Raw genomic sequence first — 18319 nt, 5'->3', positions numbered from 1 at the left:
TGGAGATACCTTTGGAACTCCCTGCCTGTTGACCTCAAGCAAGTGCCTTCACTGTAGGTGCCTTTTGGCGCCTGGTTTGGACAGATGCTGAGAAAGTGGAGGCGATTGTAATCTTTTTTTAGGATTTTAACTTTTGTATGCTTTAAAGCAGGCTTGAAGGTTTTTCTGGGTTTGGCTGTTTTACCTTCTTGTAGCTCACTTTCAGTTTTGTTAAACTATCAAGTGGTGCGTAAGTTTTATTACCTCCAGGACCGCCTCTTTCTGTATGAACCTACCCAGACCCTGAGATCATCTTCTGAGGCCCTTCTTCATGTGCCTCCTCCTTGAGAGGTTCAGGGGTGGCAACACAAGAACGGGACCTTCTCTGAAGTGGCTCCCCGTCTGTGGAATGCTCTCCCCAGGGAAGTTCGCCTGGTGCCTTCACTATACACCTTTAGGTGCCAGGCAAAAACGTTCCTTTTTAACCAGGCCTTTGGCTGACCTGATCAACATCCCATACCCTTTTAAAATGTGGTTCTTTGGGGGGGCTATTATTGGGTTATTGCTTTTATTTTTATTTTATAAATTGTGATCTTTTGTGTGAACCGCTCTGAGACCTCTGGGTACAGGGCGGTATATAAATTCAATAAATGAAATGAAATGATGAAAATAATACTGACAACAAAGAGATGGGCTGACTGGCTGCTCTGGCAGCAGAAGGAGCAACTCCTGGTCCTTTTTCAGGCTGAGATGGGGGGGGGGCCTTCAGAGCTCTGCCCTGGGACAAAGAGCAGGAAGGGAAAGCCCAATGGGGCAGTGAGTTTTCTGCTCCCCCTGTGACCAAACTCAAGAGAGCCACCTCCCTGATCTTTCCCCTTGGGGAGACTCTTGTGGCTGCCCTTGCTGGCTGCTAATTCCCAATACATACTTATTATCTGTAGGTGATCTACCAATCTACCTTCCCACCTACCTAGCAATGTTTAATTGTTTTTTAAGGATTGCTTTCCTCCATGTTTTGAGCTCTCCCTATTTTTCCCCTGTAAGTCACCTGGTGAGGTATAAATAAACATATGATAATATTAACCTGCTGGTCACAGCAAGCTTTATCCTGCTGCACTTTGCTTGCATTTTGTAAACTGCTCAGGTGCGTCACATTTCTGACACACCCTCCACCTCGAGCCCTGAAGGGCAGGTTGCCACAGAGTTCCCATCTGACTGAAAAGAAGCAAAGCAGCTCAATTCAAGCCAAGCCAAGTTGGTGTCCCCACAAAGTCTCTTCATGGTTGGAGGATGGATGGCAGCCAATGGATTGAGGTTGAATCCTGACAAGACAGAAGTACTGTTCTTGGGGGACAGAGAGTGGGCAGGCGTGGAGGACTCCCTGGTCCTGAATGGGGCAACTGTGTCCCTGAAGGACCAGGTGTGCAGCCTGGGAGTCATTTTGGACTCACAGCTGTCCATGGAGGTGCAGGTTAATTCTGTATCCAGGGCAGCTGTCCACCAGCTCCATCTGGTACACAGGACGAGACCCTCCCTGCCTGCAGTCTGTCTCGCCAGAGTGGTGCATGCTTAATTATCTCCCACTTGGACTACTGCAATGCGCTCTACGTGGGGCCACCTTTGAAGGTGACCTGGAAACTGCAATTAATCCAAATGCGGCAGCTAGACTGGTGACTGGGAGCAGCCACCGAGACCACATAACACCGGTCTTGAAAAACCTACATTGGCTCCCAGTACATTTCTGTGCACAATTTAAAGTGTTGGTGTTGACCTTTAAAGCCCTAAACGGCCTCGGTACTGTATACCTGAAGGAGCGTCTCCACCCAAATCATTCTGCCCGGACGCTGAGGAAATGTACTGGGAGCCAATGTAGGTCTTTCAAGAAGGTAAGTGGGTTACCCCTAAAGGGAGCCCCACAGAGAGCGCATTGCAGTAGTCCCAGCAGGAGATAACTAGAGCTTGCACCACTCTGTCAAGACAGTCCGCAGGCAGGGAGGGTCTCAGCCTGCGTGAGGAAAAGGAGCCTGCTCACCTGTAGACCAGGATGTCGTCAGCCGAGCTGTTATACTGGATCTGGAACATCCGGATCCCTGGGATGTGGTGCTGCGAAGGCCACTGGATGAGGGCAGAGGAGGAGGTCAGCTCAGCAACCACCACTTTCCTCTCTGGCTGGGATTTGGTTTCATTGGGGAAGCTGGACTTGGCGGAGATGAGGATGTCCGAGGGGCCTGGCTCTGCTTCCTTATCACAGTTGGTGCTGTTTGCAAGGTGAGGGTAGGGGTTGACCACCAGCTCCACGGGGGCCGTGGACTCCCCCGCAGCATTGGAGGCGATGCAAGTGAAGGTCCCTTTCTCCTCCACAGAAGCCACCAAGATGTCCAGGGTGCCGTTCTCAAAAGAGACGGTCCGGGAAGTGTTGGAGACCAGCTTCCCGCCTGGCGAAATCCAGCGCACATACGGCTCGGGGTCGCCCACCGCTTTGCACTTCAGGGAAGCCCCCTGGCCTTCCATGACCACCTGCTTGGGGGTCCGGTGCGTGATCATGGGCGGCTCGCAGACAAACTCCTCTTCCCGGATGGACCAGAAGTACTTGCCCATCAGCTCCGGCGGGGAGGCGCACGTCTCCAGGTCGTCCTCCCGCGTCAGGCGCCGCAGCCAGACGAGCTCGCAGTTGCAGTGCAAGGGGTTCCCCCCGAAGCTCATCACCAGGGAGGACAAGGGGAGCCCCTTTGGCTTGGCGTAGACAGGGATGCGAGAGAAGAGGGGGTCCGGGGGAATCTTCTTCAGCTTATTGGAGGTCATGTCCAGCCGAGCCAACTTGTGGAGGTTGGAGAAGACTCCCTCGGGGATGAAGTCTATGAGGTTGTGGTCTAGGCTGATGGTGTTGGCGTTGGACAGCCTCCCGATGGTTTCCCAAGGGACGTTCACCAAGTTATTGTAGGAAAGGTCTAGGTCCTCAATCATGTCAATGAAATCATCCAAAGACCCGGGAGAGATATAGTTCAGTTGGTTGTTGCTGAGGATCAAGTGGCGGAGGTTGACCAACCCTTTGAAGTGATCCTCGTGGATGTGGGTGAGTCGGTTGCTGTCCAAGTGCAACGCGTGAAGGCCCTTGAGGTCAAAGAACGCATAAGGCATGATCTGACTGATGGTGTTCCGCGACAGCGTCAGGTGGATCAGGCTGGTCATGTTGGCAAAGTCCCTCCTCCGCAGGGCGGTGATGAAGTTGTCCATCAGCCGCAGCTCCGCCGTCCGCCGGTCGATGCTCGGAGGCACAAAGAGCAGCCCAGTCTTGGTGCAGAGGATGGTGAAGGAGGGAGAGAGGCTCTGGCACATGCAGCGCGTGGGACACGTGGTGGCCTTCGCCACGGAGCTCATAACCAGGAGGGACAGGACCAGCCTTTCCATGGTAAGGTAAGCAGCACACCTGGGAGAAGAGGAGAGGGCCAAGGGGATGGAGGGAGGGAGGGAGGGAGGAGAGAAGGGAGGAAGGAAGGAAGGAAGGAAGGAAGGAAGGAAGGAGGGAGGGAGGGAGGGAGGGAGGGAGGGAGGGAGGAAGGAAGGAAGGAAGGAGGGAGGGAGGGAAGGAAGGAAGGAAGGAAGGAAGGAAGGAGGGAAGGAAGGAAGGAGGGAAGGAAGGAAGGAAGGAAGGAAGGAAGGAAGGGGAAAGCAAGAGAGAAGGAAGGAAGGAAGGAAGGAAGGAAGGGGGAGAAGGAAAGCGAGAGAGAAGGAAGAAAGGAAGGAAGGAAGGAAGGAAGGAGAAGGAAAGGGAGAGAGAAAAAGGAAGGAAGGAGGAAATTCGTATCAAGGCTATTAGTATATTAAAGCAAAAGTTGACATCCAACAAAGTGTCGAAAACATTTGCCTCGGCATCTGCCCAGAGACTCCTTCTGCAAAAGCAGACTTCAGCTGGCCCTGTGGCATTCTTTTGGCAGATTCACCAATTAAATGACGTTTTTTAAGGTTGATTTTAAAAGAAGGTTTTGATACAGTGAGATAGAGGTTCGAAATAAATCTGCTGTAAAATGTTATCTAAAATGTACAAGTTACTTTTAGAATGGTATACAAAAGATGGAGAAGTCAAGGCAGTGGTGATAACACTGGGCTCGAGATTTGGGGTATAATATTCAACTCTCATCTTGGGGAAAGTTATGGAAAGAGGAAATAAAGTTTACCACATGCTGTTTGTTGAAAGATAATTATATGAAAATGATGTATTGTTGGTATTTAACACTGAGTGAAATTGCTAAAATGTACAAAACAAGTTCAAATCTGTGCTGGAAATGCAAAGGGGAGGAAGGTACTTTTTACCATATATGGTAGACGTGTACATTGGTAAAGGCTTTCTGGGAGATGATATACAATGAATTAAAGAAAATGTTTAACAACACATTAGTTAAAAAACCAGCAGCCTTTTTGTTAGGTATAACAGGTGAAGAGATATCAAGAGAAGACAAAAGACCTTTAATGTATGCAACAATGGCAGCAAGAATGCTTCTAGCCCAGAGATGGAAGGAAGGAGAAGTACCAATGAAAAAAGAATGGCAGACGAAACTGATGGAGTATGTGGAGATGGCGAGACTGACGGGGAAGATCCGAAACCAGGAAGATCAAGTATTTTCAAAAGACTGAAGTAAATTCTTAGTTTATTTAAAACCACTGTAAACAGTTAAAATCATTGGCAGGGATGTAATGACACGTGTAATGTGGAATTATTTATGGTAATTATGGATATTTAACAGATGGACAAGGGTAAAAGATGCAGCAAACTTAATCTTAAACATGGAACCCATGAGGGGAGGGAAAGAGGTTTGAAGGTTCAAAAGAACCTTGTATTTTAATGTTTGAAATGGTTAAGTTAAAATGTATAAAACTGTGAGAGAGAAAAACAATTATTATTATTTTTTAAAGGAAATGTGGCCTGGTCAGAACAGTGCCTGAAGAAGAGGGGGTCCTACCCATGTCAAGTGAATATATTTGTGTACCCCGCCCCCCCCCCCCCCGCCCCGAGGAGAGGCAGCAGGAGCAGGCGGTGACTGGGGGTGGGGTAGGCAAAGGACTGGGCAAGAGTCTCTGCACAGCTCTCCTTTGCTGCTCTGTCAATGCTGGCTTTTGTGGTTTGTCTTCAGCATCAGCACCCCCCCCCCCCGATATGGTTCAAGCCCCAGCCTGCACTGGTGCCCCTCTTCCAACAGCCCTCCCCCCACCATGCATGTTCTCTCCTCCCCCAAGTCCTCCAGGCAGCGCCCGGGTGACGCACTTCTGCAGTGGCCCCAGCGTGGTGTAGTGGTTAAGAGCAGTAGTCTCGTAATCTGGGGAACCGGGTTCGCGTCTCCGCTCCTCCACCTGCAGCTGCTGGGTGACCTTGGGCCAGTCACACTTCTCTGAAGTCTCTCAGCCCCACTCACCTCACAGAGTGTTTGTTGTGGGGGAGGAAGGGAAAGGAGAATGTTAGCCGCTTTGAGACTCCTTAGGGTAGTGATAAAGCGGGATATCAAATCCAAACTCTTCTTCTTCACCTGCCTGGTCAGGTCCCAGAGCCCTTGGACTCCCATTCTGATGGAGGCGCAATGGGTGGGAGCCTGCTGGCGGGGGGCTCAGGGGCTGGATTGTACCCACCTCCCAGGTGGCACCCCATTCCCTCCACCCCATTATGGGGTGGCAATAGATCACCTGGCAATAGATGGGTGGGAAGGTAGAGAAGAAGCTGGCCTGGAGGAGCTGGGGCAGAAATGGTCACAGCCCCCCCAAAACAGAGGACATAAAGTGCTTTCTTTATGTGAAAATAAATGGGCTGACACTGTCAGGGCCGTCTCTAGCATTTGTGGCACTGGGGTGCAAAAAACTGCCCAGCGCCCTCTCAACGGCCCGCCAGTCCCAGGTGCGCAGGAGGGGGGAGCCGGCCGGCTGCCTCAGCGCCTGCAGCAGCGAAGCCTGTGGCTCTCTGAGGGGCTCTGCTCCGCTTGGCAGCGGCTGGCCTGGCTCTTCAGTCCCCGGACTCCAAATCTTGGCCCCAGACTCTCAGCCTGGCGCCCCTGAGAGCCTGGCACCCGGGTGCCCCGCACCCCTAGCGCCTATGGGTAAGCCGGCCCTGGACACTGTATTAGGTAAAGTTCAGGATAAGTTTAATAATAAGTTTATAGGTTTTTTCTTTCATTCTCCTCTTCTTTCTTCTTCTTTTACCTTATAATTCTTTTTGTATTTTTAATCAATAATCTATATTTAATTTTTAATCAAGAATCTGTACAGTGGTACCTCAGGTTAAGAACTTAATTCGTTCCGGAGGTCCGTTCTTAACCTGAAACTGTTCTTAACCTGAAGCACCACTTTAGCCAATGGGGCCTCCTGCTGCCGCTGCGCTGCCAGAGCACGATTTCTGTTCTCTTCCTGAAGCAAAGTTCTTAACCTGAGGTACTATTTCTGGGTTAGCAGAGTCTGTAACCTGAAGCGTATGTAACCTGAGGTACCACTGTATTTAAGAATCTATATTTTAAAAGTAAATGGGCTGATAATTGAAATATGAATGAACAGGTTAGCCCAGCTGCGCTCTCTCTCTCCCTCTCCCTCTCTCTCTCTCTCTCTCTCTCTCTCTCTCTCTCTGTGTTGACACACACACACACACACACACACACACACCCCTTCTCAGACAGCTCCTAAATGCAGCTCTTTCAGCTGAAGCAGGTTCCATCATCTTCTCCCAGAAGGAAGCTGCTTCTGACTCGACCAACCCTGTGCAACCACAGAGGGTTGTAATCTAATTATATAAATTATGCTCCCTTATTATTAACCTTGTCATAATCAGAAACAAATGGTACCTAATTATAATCACTCCTCTAGCCTTCTTGATTCCCCCCCCCCCCGCCCACCGAACAAGCTCTGAAAAATTTCAGTGCAGTAGATTCACAGCCTATATTGTAGCATTTATCTGCAGGTGGCCGTGACTCTCTACCCACATCGCCACCGGAAATTCAAAAAAGCTCAGATCCTAAGGAGAGCCTGGCTGCCATTGGCCCTTCCAGCCCATCATCCTCCCCTCACAGCAGCCAACCAGGTGCCTCTTGCGGGAAACTCGCAAGCAGGATCGGAGCACAGGAGCACCTTCCCCTCCTCTGGTTTCCAGCAACTGGGATTCAGGAGCTGTGCTGGAATTACGTATAAGCTCAACAAGCTCTAGCTTAGGGCCCCACTCTCTTGGGGGCCTCCAAAAAATTTAAAGGGAGGAAAAAACCTGGATGTACATTTCCAAAATAGAAGATAAAAAACAAATAAAATGAAACCTACCTACATCAACCGTGTTTTGTGTTGTGTAGGCTCCTATGATGTAAGTCATGGGCCTCGCTTGCTCACCTGCTCCCTAAAATATCCCTGCTTTGCTCCTTTCTATATAAAGGGTGCCTACATTCTGCATGGACTGGTTGCAGGGCAACATGGGCAAATGGCTTGAGATACCTATGAGGTCCATCAATTACCATATAGCATATAGTTACAGGTAGGTAGCCGTGTTGGTCTGCTGTAGTCGAAACAAAATTTAAAAAATCCTTCCAGTAGCACCTTAGAGACCAACTAAGTTAGTTATTGGTATGAGTTTTCGTGTGCATGCCCAGTTCTTCAGATACACTGAAACAGAAGTCACCAGACCCTTATATATAGTGGGAGGGTTGGGTGGGGTTTTTCTCAGAAGGGTGGTGGGAATGGGTGATTGACTCAATGGGTATGGTGAACCTGTGGACGACTGTTAATGACTGCAATTAGTCCTACAGGAAAAAGCAAGGGATGGTATGCAGATGATTAGCAAAATTCTTTTGCAATAAGGCAGCTACTTTGAGATCTTGTATAGAATGTCCTGGGAGACTGAAGTGTTCTCCTACTGGTTTCTCCGTCTTGTGATTCCTGATGTCAGATTTATGTCCATTTATCCTTTGGCGTAGGGTTTGGCCTGTTTGCCCAATATAGAGAGCTGAAGGGCACTGCTGGCATTTGATGGCATAAAACCCCATAAAAACCCCACCCCACCCTCCCACTATATATAAAGGTCTGGTAACTTCTGTTTCAGTGTATCTGGAGAAGTGTGCTTGCACACGAAAGCTCATACCAAGAACAAACTTAGTTGGTCTCTAAGGTGCTACTGGACATTTTTTTTAAAAAATTAATTTATAAAGGGGGTGCGGGTGTGGACAAAATATCCCAATTTCACATATTCTACTGCAGGTTTCTTCGGCTATGTCCAAAGCAAGAGGAAGAACAGGCAAGTGGTTGGTGTTCAACGTGGAGAGGATGGAGAAAGGCTCTTGGGTGACAGAGAGAAGGCGGAATTCTCAACACCTACTTTGCCTCTGTCTTCACCCAAAAGGAAAGCGACGCCCAACCTGGTGATGTCGGAATAAATGATGTAAGGAGGGAGCTGCAGCCCAAGATAGGAAAAGAGGTGGTCAGGGAACACGCACACACTGTGACGATGAAAAACCCCTAATGCTTAGAAAACCAGCATTTGAGATTATGCTGAAACGCTTCTGTCCCCCAGGCCCAAAGCTGCACTGTTTGCAGTTTCCTTCTGACCCGCTGGGTGGCAACAGCGACACCTGAGCTGGAATTTGAAGCATCCCTGCAGGTTTGCAGCTTCGCCACCAGGTGGCATTAACAGCAGCAGCAAAAGGCCACCAGGAAGAAGCCAAGAAGGGGGTACCTCTTGCTGCGCTGGGGGGCTGCTTCTCCCCACAGCCCCCTCACCCTCAGGACAGCCGGACACCCCTTGTGTCCCTGCCCAGCACAATCTCCAGGTTCTCAGCTGCCAGAGTGGGGTTTTTTGTTGTTTCTTTAAAAAAGATTTAAGTTCCTGCCATTTTCAGAACCCAAGATAGCAGGAGGAAAGGCAGGCAGCATTCTCCTCATTCATTTTGCAAGGAATTACCCTGAAGAAGAGGAAGAGGAAGAGGAAGAGGAAGAGGAAGAGGAAGACGAAGCAGAGTTTGGATTTGATATCCCGCTTTATCACTACCCAAATTCTCCCCCCCCCCAACAAACACTCTGTGAGGTGAGTGGGGCTGAGAGACTTCAGAGACTTCAGAGAAGTGTGACTGGCCCAAGGTCACCCAGCAGCTGCATGTGGAGGAGCGGAGACGCGAACCCGGTTCCCCAGATTACGAGACTACTGCTCTTAACCACTACACCACACTGAGGTCACAGCAATGGCTGGCATTTAGGAAGGAAGATCTGGCCAGTGGGGCAAAGCAAATGCCCCCCCAGGGCCCGAAGGCCCAAGAGAAGAACCTTCCTGTCTGGTCCTCCATCCCTCTTTGCTAGGCCTTCGCTGATGGTGGAATGGTCAGTGCTGCTGCCCCCACGGAGGTGTCCAGGGCTGTGGCTGTGGCGACATGGGCTAGGATGCCCCTGCAAAGGACCCAGGAAGGCCAGACCCGGTTGCTCCACCTGGAGGGACAGCATTGCCAGGGAAAGTGTTGGGGGCTCCAATCGAGAGTGGTGAACAGGCATTGGCTGGATGCAAGTTAGCCTATAGATGGACAGCTGGTCTACCCACTGAGAAATGGGGGTGGGGTGGGTGGTGAGAGAACTTCCAGAAATGGCAGACTTGCCCTCTGATACTACCTGTGTGCACTTATTTATTTATTCAGAGTATGTAGCGTCAACCACTCCTGAAAACCTCTGCAGACACCCACCCCATTGCACACTTGCTTAAAGGTACCCCTGACCATTAGGTCCAGTCGTGACCGACTCTGGGGTTGTGGCGCTCATCTCGCTTTACTGGCCGAGGGAGCCGGCGTGCAGCTTCTGGGTCATGTGGCCAGCAGGACTAAGCCGCTTCTGGCGAACCAGAGCAGTGCATGGAAACGCTGTTTACCTTCCCACCGGAGCGATACCTATTTATCTACTTGTACTTTGACGTGCTTTTGAACTGCTAGGTTGGCAGGAGCTGGGACAGAGCAGCGGGAGCTCACCCCGTCTTGGGGATTCGAACCGCCGACCTTCTGATCAGCAAGTCAGTTTGCACACTTGCTTAGAATTATTATAATTCTTGTTTATGGATTCTAATACCTGCCCACCTTGCAGGGTGGCTGTCAGGGCAGCTGGAACCATGTGCACAAAGCATTTTGTGAACACAACAAGCAGGTCACCAGTGGCTGCACTGCTCCAGTTGCGGCCAGATTGGAAGTCTGCTCCCTTCTCCGATACGGAGCGCTTAAGACTCCTGCGAGGGACAGTGATTGAGATGGTTTTAACCTGAGGCTAAAGCTGTACTTGGAGCTTTGCCAAGCAGACATTACAAGAGGCAAAGGCGGTGAAGCAGCCGTGGACGCTGCTCAGACCGTCTGCAGGGGCGGGTTGCAGGCATTATTGAGGGTGTCATGAAATGGCAGCAAGCAGCTAAAAGACAAGAGCAGAACCAGGTGCTCCTGAGAGGGCAGTATCCAGCCAGCGAAGTGGAAAAGAACAGAAGTCAGACAGTGAGGCCAGACAGGAGGAGGAAAATGACAGGTCACCACTCATCACTCACAGCTGCCCAATGGAGTCTCCCTCCCGCCCCCCACGGAAGGCGACATGACAGAGGTTTATAAAATTATGCAGAAGCGGAGGAAACAGGTGCTATGTGCCATGGGGGTGGCTGCCGCGAAGACACCCAGAGGATTTCCTCATGCCATGTGCAGATCCAAGGCCCGTTTGTGGAAAGAGACCATGGACCTGGGCTGCCCTTGCATAGCTCTCCCTTCTTCCAGGAGCGGAAGGGCCCAACACCCTCCTCCAAGTGGGTCAGCAGGAAATGCCCCCTGCTCCTCTGCTCATTGCTGCTCTTTGAGCCGACTGGCGTTTCCCCACAAGGCCATGCGTGCAGCGGGTGCGCTGACGACATGCTCCAACCTGGAATGGGAGGTAGAAGAACAAAAAGCAACATCCCGTCTGCATCTGTCAGGAACCAGTTTGACTAAAGCCGGCCAAGTGTGGAGGAAGCACCGCCAGGGCTGGCCTCCTCAGACAATCTGGCCTTTGACAAGCAACCGCAAGTCCCAGGATCACTTCTGGAAATGAGGGGGAAGACAGCTGACTTCAGGAGAACTTTGGCTGCAGGGACAAAGCGCCCAGGTCAGCAGTGAAGCAGGCAGGCAAGTCCCAGGTCTGGAAACTGAGGAGCAATTGAGGGAGTTGGGGATGTTCAGCTTGGAGAAGAGGACACTGAGAAGTGACGTGAGAGCCATCTCCTAATCTCCGAGGGGCTGCCACATGGAATATGGAGCAATCTTGTTTTCTCCTGCTCCAGAGGTCAGGACCCAAACCAATGGTTTCGAGCAACAGGAGAGGAGATTCTGACCAAACATCGGGAAGAACTTTATGACAGTAAGAGCTGTTCAATAGTGGAAATTGTCTCCCTTGGGAGCTGGTGGACTCTCCTCCCATGGAGGTTTTTAAGCAGAGGTTGGATGGCCCTCTGTCATGGATGCTTTAGCTGAGATTCCAGCATTGCAGGGGGTTGGACTAGATGACCCTTGGGTCCCCCTCTGTGATGGCCTGGGACTCGGGCTCGGACTCAGAACCAGAGGCGTCTCAGTCTGCACTGGATCCTTTGCCTCATCTGAACCAAGTCTGGGGCCTAATCCTGAAGAGTCCCAGTCTGCACAGGTTGCCCTGCAACATGCACCAGCTGGGCCGAGTCAGGGGCCTGAGCCTGCCCTGGCTCCAGATGCGGGGATGACCTCATTGCCTCCAGCTGGGCCATCACTTACAGCTGCTCCACTACCGGTTGGGTCAGGGGAGGCTGAGGCGGCCCCTGGGTCTAGTCACCCAGCGACGTCTCCCGAGCTGCAGAGACTGAGGTCTGAGAGAAGGAGAGACCTGAGTACTCGCAGGAGGAGTGCTCGCCTTCGGGCAAAACAGGGAGGTGAGTCGCTGGGGGATCAGGACCGGCCGCTACCCCGACAGAGATAAAAGGCTGCTGGACCCCGCCCCAGGTTGCTGGAGCAACGTTGCTGTTGGCCAGAACCTGCCTGAGACCCTGTGCCTGTCCTTGCCTGGTTTCCTGCCTCGTGTCCTACCTTGGCCCTGTTGGACTGACTCCTCACAGAAACCTTGGATTCTGGACCGGACATGGACCACGTTGCTCAGGTTACCCCTGGGCCCAGCACACCTTCCAACCTTACTAGTCTGTGATTCTAAGAAGATCTAAAGGACAGACTGCTTCAGGAGCACAGAAGAAGAAGGCAAGAGAGAGCAAGACAACAACAGACCCACAGGCAAAGTGAGAGGAGAGCCCATCTGCCCTGAGTAGGAAGTTGGGGGATCCCCTCCCCCACCCCTCCCTACTTTCAACACGCACCAACCTTCCCAACCCTCATCCTCTCCCGAGTCCTGCGTGGAAGAGTTCCGTTGATGTGTGGAACTATCAATCAGCGCACAGAAATCAGTGTTTGGCGCTGTTTGGAAGTGGGATTATTAAAGTGCGTAATGCATGCAGCCTGCCAGGAGGCTGAGAAGATAGTGCAGGAGAGAAGGCTCAGTTAGGGGGGAGAAGGAATATTCATGAGAACCAATTACTCTTGTTGTGTAGCTTGTCTTGAGCCGCACAGCCAAGAACAGCAGCCTCTTAATAAGGAGAGAGCTGCCTAGAAGCTGAAGCGTGAGGACAAGTCCATGAATCACGAGGAGACACGCTGGAGGGAAGGCAACCAAAGGTTATTAGCCCTGCTGGCTGCGTGTCCCACGAGGAGGACCTTCTGCTCCTGCTTGTGGGCTTCCTTGGAGCATCTCAAGGGCCACTGTGAGGACAGGAGGATGCGCCAGACCTTCCGCCTGATCCAGCAGGATCTGCCCATGGTTGCATTTCATTTTAGCTCGCATCTTCAGTGCCAAAGATGCTTTTCTAAAAGCGGCCAGCAGGAGAACAGCTGCCCCACTTCCGCCCTACGAGGACTTTACTATACAACAGCCTCCGGTTGTGTGTTTCTGTTTGTGCATGTAGCTTTTCTTTATGTCTAGAAAAATACCGTTGGGAACTGACAATTGGCTCGTTTACGCTTCAATTTGCCCTGTGGTTTCCAGGCACGGGTTCAAGAGGTTTTTCTTTTGCCCCACTGATTTCCCTGGGGAAACCTGCTATTTCCCAGGTTTTCTTGACATTTGTTCTGATTCAGTGGGAAACAGCGGGTTTTCCCTTTCCAACCTGCGCCTAGAAAACACTGTGCAAACACTGGAAACAGGGAAGACCCCAATTCTCCTCCGGGCTTTTCCGGTGTCTGAGCCCCTTGCCTGGAGCTGGCCTTGGTGCTGAAGTCCAGGAATTCAGAGGCCTGGAAAAGCCCAGCGACTCTTGGATACAAAACCACCTTCCTGGAGCTGCCCTTTCTGGCATCTGGTTCTGGCACAACTCGAGGTGTTTCATGAATATTCACAGCAGTTATTTTAGCATTTTACTATTTTGCAGGATACGGTGGGGTGGGGGTGGAGAGAGAAAGAAAGTAGGGAAGGAGGAAGAGCAGGAACCTCCCTCCTCAGGAAACAGCCAGGCAAACCGAGGAAGAGAAAAGTGATCCGCTGAGCCCTTTGCAAGCAGAACATTGCTGTCCATGGATGGCTCCAACACATCATGGACTCTGCTGCCAGAAAAGGAGCTTTTCCATTCCCCTCTGCTATGTCCCTCACTTGTTTCTGGGCGCCCCCTGCCTTTGGCCATCCTAACAGGAGCTGACCGCTACCCGCAGCCCAGGCTCACTGGCCACAGTGTGTTTGCTACAGTGCAGCACCCATCGAGCTCAAGGGGGTCAGAAAGACCCAGCAGGCGGGAAAGGAAATCCTAGCCACTGCTCTCTCCCTGCCCCCTGCCCCATCACGGCCCTCGCCAGGCGGGCAAATCCTTGAATGCCTTCACTATGCACTCAGGCAGATACCGCTTCTGACGGCCAAACTGGACATAAGAAGAGTCTGCCTGTTGGAGCAGGCCAAAGGGGGTCCATCGAGACCTGCAGGGCCTTCTCCCAGGGGCCAGCCAGATGCCCAGATGCCTCAGTGGCCCCGAGTGCCTTCCATCGGCTTCGGCTGGTGGCCCAGCTACGCCCCTATCAGGACAGGGATGCCTAACTACTGTTGTTTATGCTCTGGTAACCTCAGGGTTAGATTACTGCCATGCATTATACACAGGGCTGCCTCTGAAGACGGTTCGGAAACTTCAGCTGGTGCAGAATTCAATGTCTAGGCTGCTCACCGGAGCAAGACGGTCTGAGCATATTACACCAATCCTGATCCGACTGCACTGGCTACCGATTAGTTTCCTGGCCCAATTAAAAGTGCTGGCTTTGACCTCTGAAGCCTTAAATGGCTCAGGACCGCAATACCTCCAGGACCATCTCTTTCCATATGAACCTACCTGGACCCTGAGATCATCTTCTGAGGCCCTCCTTCGTGTGCCTCCTCCTTGGGAGGTCCAGAGGGTGGCAACATGAGAAAATGGTTCCCTGTGGAATGCTCTCCCCAGGAAAGTTCTCCTGGTGCCTTCATTGTACACCTTTAGGCGCCCGGCAAAAACATTCCTTTTTAACCAGGCCTTTGGTTGACCTGATTGACGTCCTATGACCTTTTAAAATGTGGCTCTTTTTTGGGGGGGGGGTGTTATTGGGTTATTGTTCTTATTTTGATTTTATATATTATGATCTTTTCTGTGAACCACCCTGAGGCCTCTGGGTACAGTGGTACCTCGGGGTACAGACGCTTCAGGTTACAGAATCTGCTAACCCAGAAATAGTACCTCGGGTTAAGAACTTTGCTTCAGCATGAGAACAGAAATCGTGCAGCAGCGGCACGGCAGCAGCAGGAGGCCCCATTAGCTAAAGTAACCTGTTGACTTTGAAAGCTTTTTCCAAGCTCAGAAGGTGGGCCTCTGGGTCATTATAGCAGTTATATTTGCCTTATAGGATTTCTCAGCTAAGGCCAGTTCTTGAGCCAGGTTTGTTGGGTAGTTAGCATTTTCGGAATCTTGTTGGAGCCCTTTAAGATGAGTTCACCAATCCAGGACAGTGGAAGGAGGAGGAATGGCCTCATCTAGAATTAACTCATTCAGCTCCCTCTTACTCTCCTTTTGGAGAAAATATTGTGTGATTTTGCTCTGTCTCCTTCGGGATTCCAGGGAGCTAATTAATGAATCTGGCATGATTCCCAGTGGTACCTCAGGTTAAGAACAGTTTCAGGTTCCGAACAGACCTCCGGAACGAATTAAGTTCTTAACTTGAGGTACCACTGTATAGGGTGGTGTATAAGTTAAGCAAGCAAGCAAACAAACAAAACCAGCAAGCAGCATCTGAGCAAAAGAGGAAGCCTCCCCTTCTGCGGTTTCTAGCCACTGGCCTTGAGAATCATGTTCTGCCTCCAGCTGTCCTGGCTAGGAGCCATCGATCACCTTCCTCTAAAGTGAACTGGACTAAGAGCACAAAATTGTGATTCCTGATTCCTGAATTGCAGGGTTTTGGACTAGATGACCCCTGGGGTCCCTTCCAAGTCTGCCATTCTGTGAGTCTATGGCCCTTGGGCGATGAGTGAGTTTTCATGTCTGCATTCAGAGTCTGCAACTGTTGAAAAGTCCACCCCTTCCCCACACCGGCCTGCCCCCAATTCACCCAGGCAGAGGAAGGGCACGAAAGGTGTGCCAGCGCAGAGCCCTCGAGGCTATTTTGGGCACCATCACCACGTGGTGTTGACACAACACCACATGTTTCTGGTTAACATCCCCCAAGCCCTTTGAAAGCGAGGCGGCGAGGCCTTGAAGTGGCGTCTTGCTTTCATCCGAAGGGGGGCCAATTATCTGAGACAAGCAGCTGCGAAGGAGTCAGGAGTCGTCAGCCCTGAAGTCAGAAGCCTTGAAGTCAGCAGCATCACCAGATACACCAGCCACTCGTGACCTGAAGGCTCCTCTGCCTCCCAGCTTGCCCTTCCTGCACATTTGGCCCCAACGGAGGCCGACTTGCCCCCCCTCCCAGCCCCCTTCTCCTGGGTTATTTCAGTTCTCTGTAGCAGCTTCTAGGATGATCCCCATTTAATATTTAATGTTTTAATATTTCAGCGCTAATTGGAGCCCATAAAATACACAATCCTTTCATTCCATCGCCACATCTCACATTGTGGGTGCTAAAAACATTCATTTGCATTAGAAAGGGAGAGGGAGTTTCTCTCGCTTTAGTGATTGAAGGGGGGGGGCGCACATAGCCAGATTAAGAGAGAGGAAACTGCAGTTCTCAGCGCTACTAGACAGTGCTCACATCCCAGACAAAATCACGGTCCTTTGCAAAAGTTTGGGAATTATAGCAAGGCCGCAAGCAATGTGTGACGCAAGGATGGCATCAGAGGAGATGAGCTTTGGTGTAGCGTTAAAGGGTGGCGCTGTGAGTTAAACCACAGAGCCTAGGACTTGCCGATCAGAAGGTCGGCGGTTCGAATCCCCGCGACGGGGTGAGCTCCCATTGCTCTGTCCCAGCTCCTGCCAACCTAGCAGTTCGAAAGCACATCAAAGCACATCCTCCTTTGCTCCCAGAAGCTCTAAGGAAATATCAGTAGTTTGACAACCACTGGGAGGTGGGGGGGCAGCAGATCTGAAACCACTGTGTCTGGAATGGGGCACCTGTGAGGAGAAACGGAGCCGCTTGCCCCAGGTGAGCTGAACTTCCCCTTTCATGGTGAGGAGAACAGGCCATGCCATGCCAACCCTCCGCTGCCCCTGGAGAACGCAGCAGCCATCTGCTCCGACATGTGCAAAACCCTCCCAGGCTAGAGTGGTTTATTCAGAGATGGCGATCTTGTTGCCTCACCATGAAATATTCAGTGAACAAGAACAGATTTTCTGCATGGGGAGACTGCAAGGCCTCCTTTGCGCAGGGGATGTGGGAGATAAAATGGTTTCTGCCTGCATAGGCAGCGGTTTCTGGGTCTGGGGGAAACCACAGTGACCGCGTCATATGCAGAACAAGCAGGAGAGGGGTCACAGAATGACCAGAAATTAAAGATTTTGGAGGGGGAGGACAAGTTGAAGTCCTCCATCCAGGTGCAACTGAGGAGCAGGAACTACTTTTGGCCTTTCTGTCAACTCGGGCTCAATGGGGGGCATGTCAGAAGAACTTAAGAAAAGCCTGCAGCTGGATCAAACCAAAGGGGCCTGATCCAGCACAGATGCCTAGAGGAAACCAGAAAGCAGGATTCAAGCCCTCTGCCCTCCTGCGTTTTCCAGCAACTGGGATTCAGCACTGCTGCTTCCAACTGCAGAGACAAAGCACAGCCACCTTGGATAATGGCCACATATCGCCTTCTCCTCCACACATTTGTCTAATCCTCTTTTAAAGCCATCTAAGCTGGTAGCCATGGGACGCAGGTGGTGCTGTGGGTTAAACCACAGAGCCTAGGACTTGCCGATCGGAAAGTCGGTGGTTCGAATCCCCGCAATGGGGTGAGCTCCTGTTGCTCGGTCCCTGCTCCTGCCAACCTAGCAGTTCAAAAGCACGTCAAAGTGCAAGTAGATAAATAGGTACCGCTCTGGCGGGAAGGGAAACGGCGTTTCTGTGCGCTGCTCTGATTCACCAGAAACGGCTTAGTCATGCTGGCCACATGACCCAGAAGCTGCACGCCGGCTCCCTCGGCCAGTAAAGCAAGATGAGCGCTGCAACCCCAGAGTCGGTCACGACTGGACCTAATGGTCAGGGGTCCCTTTCCCTTTTTAATTTGGTGGCCTTCACTGCCTCCTGTGGGAGAGAGTTCCATAGTTGAACTCTGCAGTGTGTCAAGAAGGACTTTCTTTTCTCTGTCCCAAATCTCCCAGCGCTCAGCTGCACGGGATGTGCATGAGTTCTAGCATTAGGAGAGACAGAGAAGGACTTTTCCTTATCCACTTAGAAGGGGTATGTTTAGCCTGGAAAAGAGGAGACTAAGAGGAGATATGAGAGCCACCTTCAAATATCTCAAGGACTGTCCCATGGAAGATGGAGAAAACTTGCTTTCTCCTGCCCTGGAGGGTTTGACTTTCACCATTGGCTTCAGGTTCCAAGAAAGCAGATTCTGACTAAATGTGAGGAAGAACTTTCTGAGGGTAAGAGCTGTTTGACAGTGGAAATTGTCTCTCTCAGAAGATGGTGGACTCCCCTTCCTTGGAGGTTCCTAAGCAGAGGTTGGATGGCCACCGGTCAGGGCTGTGTTGGTTGAGATACCTGCATTGTAGGGGGTTGGACTAGATGACCCCTGGGGTCCCTCTGAACTCTTATGATTCTATGATTCCTTCATTGGAGGGTTGGACTAGATGACTCTATTATTGTTTTATGAGACCCAAGAAATAGAAAGAAAACCAAGATGAAGGGGATCCCCCCAAACA

At 51.3% G+C, this 18319-nt stretch overlaps 1 protein-coding gene across 1 annotated transcript in view; it reads right to left on the bottom strand.

The window, feature by feature from the left end:
* LOC308484176 (leucine-rich repeat and fibronectin type III domain-containing protein 1-like protein) overlaps positions 1 to 18319 on the bottom strand; it is a 65782-nt gene that overhangs the window by 1502 nt on the left and 45961 nt on the right. The window contains exon 3 of the mRNA XM_081018874.1: positions 2012 to 3406. Within this exon, the coding sequence (XP_080875000.1) occupies positions 2012 to 3387 (1376 nt within the window). The 5' untranslated portion in view covers positions 3388 to 3406. The remainder of the gene's footprint in view (positions 1 to 2011; positions 3407 to 18319) is intronic.

This window comes from Podarcis pityusensis (genome assembly GCF_964106645.2).
Source record: "Podarcis pityusensis genome assembly, chromosome: 8".
Lineage (NCBI taxonomy): Eukaryota > Metazoa > Chordata > Lepidosauria > Squamata > Lacertidae > Podarcis > Podarcis pityusensis.
Note: the sequence above shows the minus strand (reverse complement) of the source record. Positions and strands in the feature narration are given on the sequence as shown.